The 14,737-nt window shown below is 39.0% G+C and overlaps 1 protein-coding gene and 1 long non-coding RNA gene across 2 annotated transcripts in view; one reads left to right on the top strand and one right to left on the bottom strand.

Annotated features, from left to right (window-relative positions):
* Positions 1-6,681: 6,681 nt before the first annotated feature.
* The window catches only part of CRB1 (crumbs cell polarity complex component 1), an 87,014-nt gene continuing 78,958 nt past the window's right edge, over positions 6,682-14,737 (bottom strand). The window contains exon 12 of the mRNA XM_052666947.1: positions 6,682-6,902. Coding sequence (XP_052522907.1) covers positions 6,690-6,902 — 213 coding nt within the window. The 3' untranslated portion in view covers positions 6,682-6,689. The remainder of the gene's footprint in view (positions 6,903-14,737) is intronic.
* Positions 11,606-14,413, top strand: LOC128072796 (uncharacterized). The gene is made up of 4 exons (XR_008202443.1): positions 11,606-11,924; positions 12,131-12,287; positions 13,916-14,294; positions 14,374-14,413. It is a non-coding gene; the product is annotated as an uncharacterized LOC128072796 (long non-coding RNA).

Genomic DNA, 14,737 nt, shown 5'->3' on the forward strand with positions numbered 1-14,737 from the left:
GGCAGCTCATTCTGAAAATGATTGCTGAGTTCAGCTGTGCATCAAAGGCTTATGCTTAAAGGAAGGAAGGTGTCACCATGCTCAGTTACAGAAAGACTGGCAAGCCTAGTGGGTGCACTGAGCAAAGATGGCCGCATGGAGCCGCCATGTCGGTCTGCTCTCACTCCTCCCATGCCTATGTTGCTGTCAAAGTTTTTGAATTTCTATCGCAATGTAAAGCCGAGCACCAGGTGCCAAATGAAACTAAGTGGCTTTAAATTGGAAACACACATTTTTGTCATCGCTATTTATTACAATACATGCCAATGAAAATTGCGCTTTTGCTGAAACTACGGGGGAAATCGGAAAGGTCATGCACAATATTGAGCTAAGAAAAATGTCATGCTTTAAACAGCACCGTGAAGAGCATAAAACCAGATGAAGGCCTGTGTAGTTTTTCTGTGATCAAAAAAGATGATTTAAAGTTATGACTGGGACGTGCCAGTCTTGCTGGTATCTGACACCATTAGATGAACTGCTGATAAATATAATAGCTTTGCCAAACAATCTCAGGGAAAGAAAACCTTCAGCCCAATAAAAAGAGAACTGAAAAGCAACTTCTGTGAAACCAACCAAAAATACAACCAAAAGTTGCTCATATTGGTTACAGTATAAAATAGCCAATACATTTTTATTCCATAAATATAATTTGAAAGAACCTAAACCCAGAAAAAATCACCACTGAGGTGAGAACTCTGTTTGGCCTTTAGGACTCCACCTGTGCCTTGATTCATAATTCATACTCTGACTTTTCTATGTGCAAGAGGCCTTCGCACCTCATGGCATGCATTATAGATGGAGGGGCTTAGGTTAAAGCATGCTTTTACTGTGAGGCGTAGGGTATCAGACATTATCCACATCAAATTCATGTGTGCAATTTCAACAAGACCTTACTCTGCTCCCTGTAAATACACACCAGATGTATGTTTTATAAATGTTAGGTTTTGCTCTATCTTTACACATGCCTGTAGTTTGAAGCCTACGCATGCTTCATTGTGGCAGGAAAGCCCCATCCACTCATCCATCTGTGATGTTTTGCAATAGGCAAAATTTCAGCGTTGGCAGCTACTCCTCGTTTGACTTTATTAACTTACGACGTCTCTGGTTTCAAGTTGTTTTCAAAGGAGTCAGTTTTCCTTAGCTGTGAGGTGACTGAATAGAATAGGAAAAGGAACTTCACCAAAATTCTCCAATTTGTGATTCCTGACATTATGTGACACCACAAATGTAAGACTTGTCCTGCCCTGAGACTTGGGGCTTAAGTTATACAAAACACAGCTCAGAAATTTTTGGCTGGAAAAAAGACTTGGCTGTCTCCTCTCTGAAGACAAGCTTTCTGCTGTGGGCCTGCACTATTAAGGTTGTTTTAAAAGTGTATCACTTATGTTCTTTAATTAAAACTGTAACTTTGATTATGTTCGTTATCAAATAGCGTCTGTTTGAACAACAGTCACTAGCCAGATTTCAGCACCACTTCACTTGGTGTTAGTGTTCATTTTCAAGAAAGTACAGAAAAGCAATGCTTCCTCTGTAAAAGCCTGCAGGCTCAGTTACGGCTGACAGTGTTAATTGCTTGGGAGAGCAAAGTTTTTCTGTGTCCAGCTACTAAAATATTGGCAAAGCACGAACATTAGCTTTGAGAGTTTCTCCAGTTCAGGCTTTAAGGAGTACTGCTGATTTAAACTTCTCGACTTGACGTACTTGAGTACTCAATCTCACAATAACTTGTGCATTTGAACAAAAGTACAGTTTTATTCAAACTTCTGAAGAACAAAATATTATTTCAGTTAGTTATAAACAAGTAGTGGTGTGTAACATAGCTCATAGAACAGAGCAGAGCAATTGGGGCCACTGCAGGTTTGGATGCAGGGGAGCTTGAAGTGCAGCAAGAAAAAAGAAACAACAAAATCCAGAGCACGAGAGTCTTGGCTTGTGTAAATTAGCTCTGTGCAAGCTGTTTTGATCCATGCCACCCTGGGCTGTGGCACAGTGCCTCTCCCTGGGATGAACACAATGCTGGCAGTGGTGCAGATGCCGACACAGAATGGGGGCAGTTCCTGTTCTCTGAGACACAAAGCACGTTCACCTTATTTCTGTGTAGGGAAAATGTTTCTTGATCACTTGATTCCAAACTGCAAATTGAACTTTTAAAATTGCAAATACAGTCCTGGTGTGAGAATAATTTCCTTTGTAAGTACATGATTAAATAAACTCATAAAACAAAAAATATAGGTCACATGGGGCTCAATATAATCCTTATTTATTAGTCATTTTTATATTGTACACAGAATGTAGTAATATACACCACCTAAGCTATAAATATACTATGTACACATGGAGAAGGAACAGTTAATTTTACATAAAATGGAGAGAAGGCACATAACATAATAATACACCGTGATCATTTGTAGCTGGCCAAATTGCAACCACAGTATTTATATTCTTTCTAACATAAACTTTCCTCTAACTGTCTGAAGGCTCTCCTCGCTGCTTCACAGGCTGGGTGTCACAGCTTTCGAAGAGGAAACAGGAGGGACTGCGAAAGAAGAGAGGAGTCAGTTGCTTAATTCTCTCCATGCTTCTGTGCATCTTCAGAGGGACATGGCACAGAGCAGGTCACATGCTTTAATTTAGCACCTTTTCCTTTACAAAAGACTGGTAGACATAAAGAGAAAATTAAAATGTGTAAGGTTTGGGACCATATTATGCATTTGTTTCCTGAATGGATAGGCTGCAAGTGATTATGAACAAGTTCTTTTACTTATGCCTTTTGAATCAAATAGAGATATTTAGAAAATCTCGAAATACTTTAGGTCTTTATGTGGAGTTGCAGGTGCTCTCAATGACTCTTAGATGTTATTGCTCCTCCTTGTGTGCTTCACTATGTATTTTAATATACACCTAGACTGAGAAGCAGTAAATAGCTTGGCACCTGCTTAATCCTTGGTTGAAATTTCAGCAAAAATTCTATTAGACACTCTCTGTGGTGTATTCCCCTTTGTTTTAACTGTTGTTTCTTGGCTGAAATATGGCCCAAAAGGGTCAGGCTTCTTCACTGTTGTCACTCCAGCTTGCTAAGTAGCCACAGCTTTGGGATTTTTTTTCTGCTTCTCCAGGTGCTGTGAGACTTTTCCAACTGCAGAGTCTGACTCCCTGCCCTTCTTGGAGTGCTGTTCTCTAATTCAGCTTTTCAAAAAGTACATTTAGAACAGAATTTGTGCTGCTGGGGCTTTTTCTTGTTTGTTTCTCTTAAGATCATAAATAGCAATTAATTTCACATTTTAATTTCCACTTTCAATAGAAGTCACTCCTTCTAATTTATCCTACATAGATCTGCCTTACTGGGTAGATCTCATTTCCTGACTCTCCATCAACCTCTCCATCCCTCTTCCACGACCTCACTGTAACGAACGCCCAGCTTTACCCTTGTTGTACTGGAAAGACTGTGATCCAGCTTTTGCCTTCACTTCATTCCCTTTTTCCTCTTACTTCTGCAAAAATTTTCATCATTCCCATTTTCACCATTTCCCCTCCACTGAGACAGACGTCAGTCACACCTGACTTATTCAAATCCTAGTTTAAGGGTTTTTCCTCTTGCTTTCTCCCTTCTTGATTTTCCTTCCACAAACCACGTTCATGTTCCACTGTGAGAATTTTCCAATTTTTATGCTTTTTAAATTCTTTTGTAATGTATTTCTCCAGAACTCTCTTTGGTCTTTATGAAAACTCTTCAGGCTTTCATCTTCCTTCTCTTCCTCTCTCTGTACCCTTTGCTGTGTATCTTTCTCAGCCCTGGAGATTCTCTGTGTGATAACGCTTTCCTGAATGTGTTATTACAGATTGTTTTCCCACTGTTTTCAAGATTTCATCCAGAAAGTCCATCCACTGAGCAGAGCAGAATGAGTTTCCAGCCACTTCCTCCTCCTTGCTGTGTCTTTCACTGTGAACAATAACGCTTTCCTTCACATTAGCTCTTCATGCAGACTGACCTCCATCTTCAGCTGCTTTCTCTCTGTTGTCCTTTTTCTTTGAATTGTGTAACAATTTAGGCTGGAAGAAGCCTCCTGAGGTCATCTACTCTAACCTCCTGCTCAAAGAAGGGTTGATTTCAAAGTTAGATCTTCATTACATCCCTCCACTGCTTTCACTTCTATTTTCTTTTCCCATCTCTGCTATTCACTTGAAAATCTTTATCATTTTTTTTCCTCCTTTTAGCCTATACAGCCATTATCATTGAACAGAAATTCAGGAATATAAAGCAGATATGTGGAAGCACATTCTGTGCATCTGCCTTACTGTTCCAAAGCCACTGCTGCTCTTTGCTCCCAATTCCTGCTTCTAGATTCCCCCTCACCTTCCAAGTGCTCTCTCCTCAGGCCCTTCCATCTCTTTTTTCCCCTTCTTTTTCACTCTCTTGTTCTCACAGCTTATGATGCATCTTCACCATCTGGAAAGTTGCTTTGACTTTGTATCCCTTGTAGCTTTTTTTGGTGAGCTTCAATCACACGTGTAAGTATCTGTACAAAATATTCCCGCTTCACTACACATCCTCAAACATAGTTCTTTGCTGTCTTTCTTGTTGTATACTCTTAGAGTCCAGCTCTTCTTTTTTCAAATATATATCCACTTCAAGAAATGATAATGCTGCACAAACTTTATAGCATTCCTTATTATTCCTTAGTAGTGGGAAAATGCTGGGCTGATTTTTGCCTAAAAGATTTGCAGCCATTCTTATATAATGCCATATTTCAAAAGAACTTCCTTGAATCTCTCTCTTTTACCATGATATTTTTTGTTAACTTATAAACTATTTTGTTAACTTTTGTTGACTTTCTTTCTTTACTTAGTTGCTATTTGCACTGTGGATTTAAACTGCAGTTATACAGCAGTGCTTGCATTCAAAATCATAAGCTTCAACAGTAAAGCTGTAAACTGGACTCAAGTAAAATCTGTTGTGCATTCATGCTGTCATGTCATTCCAACCTTAGCACCCTGTTCTTTTCACTCAATTTGAATCCCACCATCCACTCTCATTTAGTACAGTGCCTTGTTTTGAAAGACTGCAGAAATCCAGAATGTGCTTATTGTCAGAATTACTGATCAGAGCTAATAAGGAAGTAAATGTGATTGACATTGATATTCTGTAGTCCCCAGAGAGGTTAATTCAAAATGTATTATGAGTTGATTATTAGTTAAAACAATCACTTAAACTCTTGGATGCTGAGTATGTGTGCTCTATTATGCAACTCCTGGAATGTTTTATAATGGCAGGAACAGATAACCTGAGCTGCAGAAAGGACAAATTCCATAAAGAAGTTTCCACTCTGTTGCCTCTTTATTGTTGGCTCAATTTGTGTGGGAGCCATATCTTATTGCTTTAATTTTTTCACTACATGTGAAAGTTGGCTGGATGAGTTACTGTTATCTGCCTCTACAGATCAGAAAAACTTAACCTGAATGTATTTTTGGCACATTTTTTCCTCTCTATCACGAATCATTAAATGCTCTTGAAGATTTTCAAGTCTCTTTCATTACAATATATTTTCCAAACATTTGCAGTTATTCCACTCCTTTTTACATATTTGTTTCTTTTTCAACAAGCAGTTGTAATCATTTTGCTACCAAGGATTACAGTGGTATTATTGCTGTCTCAAAAGAGGAACATTCAGGCACAAAAATTTATTTTCCCTTGTTAACACGAAAGTCTGAACTCCATGAGAATCACCAAGGCTGTTTTCAGAGCTGAGTCACTCTTTCATTTCTAAGTAGGTGTGTTGCCTATAAGCTGCTGCTTGTATTTTCTGTAAGCTTTGGAAAACTTTTTGAGCACACTTGCCTTTTTGGCAACCAAAGGATGTTGGCAAGATGAGATACAATCATTTTATAAAATGACGCATCAAGTAATATCATAATGGGAAAATGGCAGTATATAGATTTGCAGAATTTGTTTAGGATGTTTTGGTTTTATGTCCTCTGTAAGGTCAGATTCTGTCTGCTGGATATTTTAAGAGATACCCTTTATATTCAGAGAAACATGGATTTGTCAGAGAGGTTAAGTGAAATTCTTTTCAGCAGAAGGTAGAGTGGCAGCAGAGAAAATGATAGAATTGAAGGAAAGAAAACCAACTAAATGGGAAACATTTATTTTGGAGAGTTTTTGCATGCTTCCTTTTAATCCCTGATCAACATATATGTTGAAACACAGTTATGGTGATAAACCCTTTAAGAACAAAATTATGCCTTTATTGATTAGGGTCTGCATTGTCTTCTGCAGCAGTGATTGCTAGGCAGGCAAAGCAAAACACAAACAAGAAACTGTTCCTCATTTTGAGTCTGAGACAGGCACTTACGAGTATCACAGAAGCCATTACTGTCTGTAATGCCTACTGCAGATTACCAAGGCGGAAGTTTCCAGTGCAAATAAAAATTGTCCTTTGAAAAAATGTCCCAAAATAGTGATAAATGGCATTGGTTCACTTAAATGCTAGAACATTTTAAATGTTATCGAACTTAAAAGGAAATTATTCAAAGTTCCAAGTCACTGTAGTTTTTACAACAGGTGCTCCCGGTAGTAGAATGCAAATGAACATATTTATCTTGTGTACATTGTCCACTTCCATTCATCTTCCAAGATGGAGGAGAGCCTTCCCCTAAATGAGTCTCTCTACTGGCGGTGGCTGCACAATGCTCCACATCTCAACGCGGGCGCCGTCCTTCTCCTGCCGGCTGGGGCTGTAGGTTCCTTGGGTCGACCTTTTATTGGCAGCAATGACTGAAACCACAACTGCCAAGAAGAGGATCAATAAAGCCAGCGTTACTGAGCCAAGGGAGGTGAATATGTTGGAGATCAAGTCAGTTGTCAACTGGAAGGATTGAAATAATTGCAATATAATTTATGTCAAGAGAGTACTGAGGCACACTTGAGCTACTACAGTGGAAGGAAAACAAAGACCGTTCTATGGCTAGAACTCTGCATAAAGAAGCTACTGCTGAAGCACCATTTATAGAAAGATAAGTAAATTAACCTCTCCAGTTTTTGTTCATTGGACTCTGGAAAATTACACACACATCATGGGGTATTTAACATACAAGGCAGGACTGGATGAATTTTAGCATAATGCCCCATTTCATTTGATAGCTTCCTGCTTGAAAATAGTCTATGAGCTACAGTTTTGTGGACTTTAGAAGTAACTCAGAAATCATGTAATCACTTCAATAGTAATTCATCTTCCTTCTTTTGCTCTGAATATATTACTACTAGTTTTCAGTACTGTGAGTTAAACATGAGCTACTCTGGCTGGCTATACAGACAGTCCCACTCCTGTTTCTCCTGCTGGAGAAGTCAACTTTCTGTGAATACTTGCATATAGAAAATTTGCTTACTGTAAATATTTGTGTAAACTGTAACTATTATACAACTATTCCTGCCAGTAAATTTTTCTACTAGCATGTTTGCTGGAAATAAGCACATAGAGACTGCACATGAGCACAGCTGAAATCTATTCAGTGAGAAATGAATATCAGTATATCCTCACAAATGTTTTCAAATATTCATCCAGCCCTTCTTCTGCACATACGCTTTGCAGCTAAGTCTACAGAAACACAGGCAGTACAGCATAAGATGAATGTAAGGATGCTGTGTCTTTTTTTCTGTTTTCATGTGGCAGTAGGAAATGTGATAATGTCAGAAGGTACAGCGCGCATAAACAAATCTGCCAGCTAAAATGTTTAAGACCAGATAAATTTTATAGAAGATGAATGTTATATATATACATCTACGTATGTGGGTTTAGTTTATAAAAAAATAGTTTGTGGTGAGGAAAGCCAGTGAAGAGATGCAGATGATGTAGCTAAGTGGTCACTGTGGACAGAATAACCCTGGAAGGAATGGAACTTCTGGGTAGATTCTGCTATCTATCATTCTGTGATTTGTATTACAAGTGACAGCTGAACTGCCATAGATAAATGTGTGCTTGAGGCTGAACTTTCAAATCCCCAAATATTTAGAAATAGAAAATAGCAGGTCAAAGCCCATTTTCCAGTGAGATACAGCATGTTTCAGGATATTGCAGTGACCTTCTTACTCGTCATTTCTAAAGAAGTGCCATTTCTGTCCTAGGAATGAGAATGTATGTTCAGTGACGGACCCACCGTCCATAGCGCTGTTTGTGTGGCAGTGCCCTGTGTGCAGTGCTAGAGCTCATGCTGCTCAGGTCAGCAATGCCAGAGGATGAACCATAAAACAATCCTGCCTCTTTTCTCTCCACCTCCATGCTGATGTAAAAGGTCCTGCTGTAACAATGAAAGCAAGTTTGGCTCAGGGAATCTCTCTAGGGAATACATGACCAGTTGGGCTATTATTTTCCTCTGTCCTTGATGACTCCATATACATTTCCAATGATTTTAAAAACATTTTTTGCAACAGAAATAATTCAGTGCAAGTGACAGATCACATGAATCCGGTCCTAAAAGAAGGAGACATTAAACATATTTGTCCTTTAAACTGTACCAAATTGAGAATGTCTCATTCTGAAATTATGCTGCAGGTATGTTCGAGATATGAGAATTTCTCTGCTCTGTTAGACTGTATGATCCTCATTCCTGTTGTTTCATTTATGTTGAGTTCATTGCATTTGGGTTGATCTGTGAGTGATTTGAACTTGAAAAAATCACTGAGAAGTGCACATATTGCCTATAACTAGCTGGACAAAATTCTTCCTCTTGAGCCAGTATGTTAGAAATAAAATAACATGCTCCACTGAATAAAATATTTTGAGGTGGGTTTTGTTTGTTTGTTTTGTTTTGTTTTTCTTTTAAAATAATCAGATACACAGTCTAACCTTATTTCTGTGTTGATGTTGCTTCTAATTTCCAAATACAAAGAAGTTGACCTTTATGCATTCATTTGGGTAGCTTCTACTAATCCAAAAAATCTACTGTCCAAGTTCTGCACCTTGGTTTATCAGCCTGCAGATCACTGCCCAAGTGTACAATGTAGGTAGACCCCTTAGGAAAGCAGGGAACTGATAGGAGAGTTGCCTGAAGGCTCTGAAGTCTGGTCCCGCCAAAATCAACTGCTTCTCTAGTAACTGATGGCTGAACAATTAATTTGGAAGATGAACTGAATTGTCTGGAGAAAGCATCAGGCAAGCTCTGTCTCTGATAGCTCAAGGATCTGCTCATCACAGTGTTTGGTGGTGATCACCAAAAGAATAATGTACTGAGCAGTTTTTTTAGAAACAAATTGCTGCTAAGACCTCTTGAGGGTTCTTTCAACTTGAGTGATGCTATGAGTCTTGTTAAAAGGTAACCAATGAATGACAGTTGTGAGCTCACCTGCTCTCTCTATATAGTTCCTGTTAGTAAAAGCTATATCCTTAACGGCCATGGATACAGATGGTAAGATGGCATCCTGTGTCATTGTAATACCAATAAAATTAAGTTGGCTAACAGTAGAAGGCCAATTTGCTTCTCTCTAGGGTATTTTATGTAGTATGTTCTATATGTTTTGGATGTCAGCAAAAGTAAGGTGAATCTATTATGGAAAAATTTCTAAACAAAAGAAGTTTAAGAAAAAACAGGTGTTGGTTTTGTTTTGTTTTGTTTTTTACTGTTGATTTCATTTTAAAGTTTATCCACTATTTAAGTTTTTAAATTGCTTAATCAAAGTTATTTTGAGTATTTAGATAAAATGATTTGATACAGTTAAACTCCACTGTAGTGCTGATATTTTCATTTGATGATTGTGATAGGCTGATTATTAAGCTTGTTCCTTGACTTGTTTTGCAGATGAACTGTTTGGATAAAAAATGCCCAGTTCATGAGTCAAAGCTCAGTAGCACATACCAATCTCATGTATGCGTGGTTATCTTTAAACAAGTTGTCTTCCAAACAGTTATTTTATGAGTGAAACGTTTGAGATTTGCTATATATATGAATGTTTCCACATGTGCCAAATGTCAAAGGCAAGTGGAATAGCACAAGGGAACCAGCAAAATACACAGTGCCTCTTCCTCTTGTGTGTTTTATATCAGCATGACTCAGCCAGTTTAATACTGCTTGCTGTATGGGGGATGAGAATTATGGTCCCAGACACAAGTGCTGAGCCAGAGCCAGGGAGGGAGGAGAGAGCTGTGCTGCCAAAGAAGCAACTCCCTCATGTCTAAGTGAAAAAGCACAAGATGCTTGGGACACTGTGATGTGGGCATGAGCTTGGCATAGGAAGTGTGACTGGGGCCACCGCTATGCGTCTTCAAGCTGTAAAAGGAATGGTGCATTGTGCACTGAAAGCAGATGTGTGTCTGCTGCTGGGCATTAAGAATTACTCAGCCTCATTCCAGCATGGATTCTGGATGCTTTACAAGACAGAGACATCATCAAAAATTTTAGAACATGGGAAATGCCAGCCTTGAGAATTCCCTTCTCTGGCACATGTGGTGCTTTCTGGGAATTCTGCAATTGCTTGTGTGCAGTAGAGCTCTCACTAGCAAAGTCTCCAGATCTCAAGTCCTGACACCAGCCATGAGGTTATCACTTCATTTGCAGTAAAAACATCTGATTGAAGACATCCAGATTTACTGCTCCCAGATCAAAACCTTTTGCTAAAGTAATTAGGGTTACTTTATGATTGGCTTGAATCATATTAGCCCATGTCAGAACTACTTTGAAAGGTTTTGGAAGTATATAGGGATAATAATGCGTAGCCAAAAAAAAGCCATTATGACTCTTAGAAAGCCCACAGATATGCTGAATTTGTTTCAGTGAGGGTTTACAATCACCTTATCAGCAAATAATTCTGTTCAAGGTTGATTTCATATAAGAAACCCAGTAGCTCTAGAAGAAATCCAATGAGTCATATAATAAGATGCATTGATAACCTCAGCTTGGGGGACTACAATTTTTCAAGAGCTGTAAAGTGACTTTAAATCCATAGATTGACTTTCTTCCAATTTAAATACTTTAAATGATGCATTCAGACTGCTTTTCCATTATTTGCTTTCCAGTTGCACAAGCAAGTACCTAGTATTCTGCCTAGCATCACGTTAGAAGTATCTGTTCTGTCTATGCTAAGCGCAAGCCACTGTGTCTTGTGAGCTGTGCTGTCCTGATTGTTAGGCTACAAAATTGAACCTATAAATTTTGAACACAGAAACAAGAAGTTCACGTTCAGTTAAGCCAAACACCGTACTGGCCATTGGGAATGACAAACTATTTTTCAATTCTAATTTTTAAATTAATACCCATTAGCTACTTCCTTTAACAGCTTTATCCTCTTTATCCTGGCTTTCTTTGTGCTGCTGTCCATGCAGGCACTCATCTCAGTTGAGTGTGCTTGTAACTGTTATTGGCCAGGTATGTGAATAATTCTGTACCTTTGGTAACATAGGTGGCAGCATCTAGAGTGTTTGTGGTGCACTTTGGCTGATCTTCCGCTGTTTATCACGGGTGAGGCCACTTCTTCCAACTCCTTTTCTCCCTGCCAGCTTATCTTATCAGCCTCAAAAATGCATTTTCTATGGCCATCATATTAGATAGCCATTATTTTCCATGTGAAGAAAGTTATTTTCTTTAAACCTGTAATATTTGATTTGCTTTAAAACTGATGCCTAACAGGCTTCAGGATTATTTGATAAGAAAACCGACCCAGAAACACTGCTGAAGAATTCCTTGCTAATTTTGCTTTCCTTATGAAAGCAAACAGAAAGAACAAGAAGGCTGTTTATAGAAGGCACAGATTCAGACTTGGAGTCATTGCTTAAAGGTGTGACTGCTTCTCTCTGCAACCAGCTGCCTCATAGCTCCAGATAAAGCTGCCCACATGTCCCATGTGCTTGGTTGCATTTAGCTCTGCCTTCTGCATGCAGATTATACCTGCACCATGCAAGGTAATCCAAGGAGACTATAACTTTCTCTCCAGATCTTGGGATTTTCTCCCTCTGCGCATCCACCAAGAGAAGACCGTCCTGTCATCCCGCACATATCACTGCAGTCCTCTGAAAATCTATGCTGCACATAGACTTGTAGAAAGTCTTGAATTTTCATAGATTGTTGTTGTTTTTTCTGCTTTCAGCATCTGAGGTATTTTTTGCAGGAAAATGCAATTCCATTGCTGGAGGGCCTGAACGAAATCCCCAAGTCTTATTTGTAATTGAACAGCCATTTCTGAATATAAAACCTGGATGAGCAACCTGGACATATACAGAAGATCCACAGTACAGACAGCCCACCTTGAAGATGAATGTTTGTAGGTAAGTAACTTTTAAAATTTTATTTCTTCATTTTCAGGTGAATATTTATATCTGAAAACAAAAACCCACAAACACCTTTTTATTTATTATACATCTGCTTATGGAGTGTAGTTTGAGTGGTTTGTCTTATTTGAAATATGACAGTCTGAATGAATTCCTTTCTGGAAAATGTCAGCTTTTAGTTGGCTGACATCTCTTCATGAAATCAAGGCATGAAAGCAGAGAGAATTAGTTTTAGCAGCTGCAATGATAAATTGATCATCTGGATTGTGCAGTTATGGATCAGGAAAAAATGCAATCTGTTTTATTAAGGAATAATTGCTTCTTTGGAGTCCTGTGAGAAAATGAAGAAGCTAGAAATGATTGAAATCTGTGATTTAGCTTCACTCACAGGGATTTATGTGCCTCCTAAGAAATTCTGACAGCCTCCCTCCTGACACGTGAAGTCTCACTGCTGTGACTCTACAGAATGTACCGAGGAAGCTTGTTCTACTTATAGTGGAACAAGAAATTAGAAAGTGATGGTGGAGATCTCAAAAACATTGCAACTAATTGTAAAGTAGCCTTTGATTAAAACAAGGGTATCACACGGGCCTTGATCTTACAGTCTGATCAGCACCCAGAGACCTCCTCCTTTTCACATTAGACTGCAAGATCATTTCTGGATCACATAGAGACCATGCTGCATTTAGACCAAAACAACTCACTCTCTACACAGATGCTATCACAAATGGCCGTGGTAGCTCTGTATATAGTATTAGCTTTTTGGATATAGCTTTTCAAACTCAAATGCCCACTTTTAGGAATCTAGCTCATAACAACAGACTATGTATAGTAATTGCATTTTCTTTTCACTCCTTGGAGTATTGATGCCTGGTGCATATCAACTGTTTAATGGAGGTGGCCCAGGCTCAAAAATGATAGTCTTTAAAAGGTCTGAGATGGTCTGTCTTAGGTAGAAGAAATAATACTTCTTTTTCTACCACTGTACTTTATGTGAGCTCAGCTACGGACCCAAGAAAACCTTTAAGTGCCTAAGCAGCTCCTTAAAATCTCCGTTAGATATTTTGGTGGATCAGCATCATGTGAGACAGTATTAAATGCCTTTTCTCTTAGACATCTGAGCATTGGTTACACACAGAGAAGTGATTTGGCTGGCAGTTTGGGAGGTAAGCTGTCATTAAGCTGTGGGCTTTCAGAAGACTCCCTGATAGCATTTCTGCAGCAATTGACAGTGCTAATTTTGTAAGTGTACTCCAGCTCTTTTTAAGATCATATTGCTGGTGCAGCACAGATTAAATGTGCAGCTCCAATGTGTTGTTATGAGATGCCTTTTAAAATTCTATTGACAGCCTCTGGTGTAGAAACTTAGCCATCTGCTGCCGTCTGAAAGCATAGGAGGGAAAATCTATAGCTGGTGTAAATCCAGGCAAATCTCACTGAGGAGGAGTTTGTCCCAAAGCTGCTAAATGGCAGACTAGACAAATACTATGACAGTGTTTTTGTGAAGATATCAGTCTCTGGGGTGCAACATCCCTTTCCAGCTTGGGAAATGCTTTGGAGTATAATACATAATTATTTTTCTACATAGTTAACAGTGAAGTATATCAGGTGTTGTTTCTCCATAGGGGATTATCTGCATTACAGCTTCAAGACAGTAGATTCTATACAGATAAATCTTGATGATGGACAAAAGCTTTACCAGGCAAGCATCTCGCAAGGAGGAGTAGGATAATATTTAAAATCAAAAGGCTATTGCAGAAAGCAGTAACTTTCTATCACTGTCCTGCATCTATCTGGTTTGAGTTTACTGCATCCATACAGTTGCCACAGTAGAAATGACTCCTGAAAAGAGATTTGGAACTATGAGCAGTAGTGGCTTTTTGGGGACTGTGCCTGCTGTCATAAGAGCATGAGGTGGGTGAAGGGGACCCAAAAGCTGGAGAAGAGTAAGAAAAGATGCTACAGTGCTGAAGATGAGAGCAGGACAGTTCTAGGGGAAAAGAGGTGAGGTTGTTATTTTGACTAGGCATGATTCGGTTGTGTTCTGCATTATTGACTTCAGTTAACTTTAATGGATTTGCAGAATGTGAATTGCAAACACAGAACTACTTCCTCAGAACCCCTGCTTCTCAGCTCACAACAGCTGAGGTAAAAGATCTCTTCTTTAATGAGCAAAGCTAGTGGCAGATGCTCTTTTATTTCTGAAATCAGATCCTTATGATCATCACCACTTAGCAACTGTCAAAGAATAGTGTCTCACACAGGGCAGCCACCTGCCATGGGTTCTGGACCCAACTGCTGTGATGTGAAGCAAGATCATCTAACCTGACTCCTAGCTCTTGGGAGGAACTGGTGCAACTTGTGCTGAACTTGGCAGACTTACCTCTTCCCACTTTCTATGGGAATAAGAAACTACTCTGTCCAATGGTGCACAGTAATGGGGTCAA

Source organism: Tympanuchus pallidicinctus, unplaced genomic scaffold (genome assembly GCF_026119805.1).
Source record: "Tympanuchus pallidicinctus isolate F22 unplaced genomic scaffold, pur_lepc_1.0 scaffold7, whole genome shotgun sequence".
In the NCBI taxonomy this organism is placed as follows: Eukaryota; Metazoa; Chordata; class Aves; order Galliformes; family Phasianidae; genus Tympanuchus; species Tympanuchus pallidicinctus.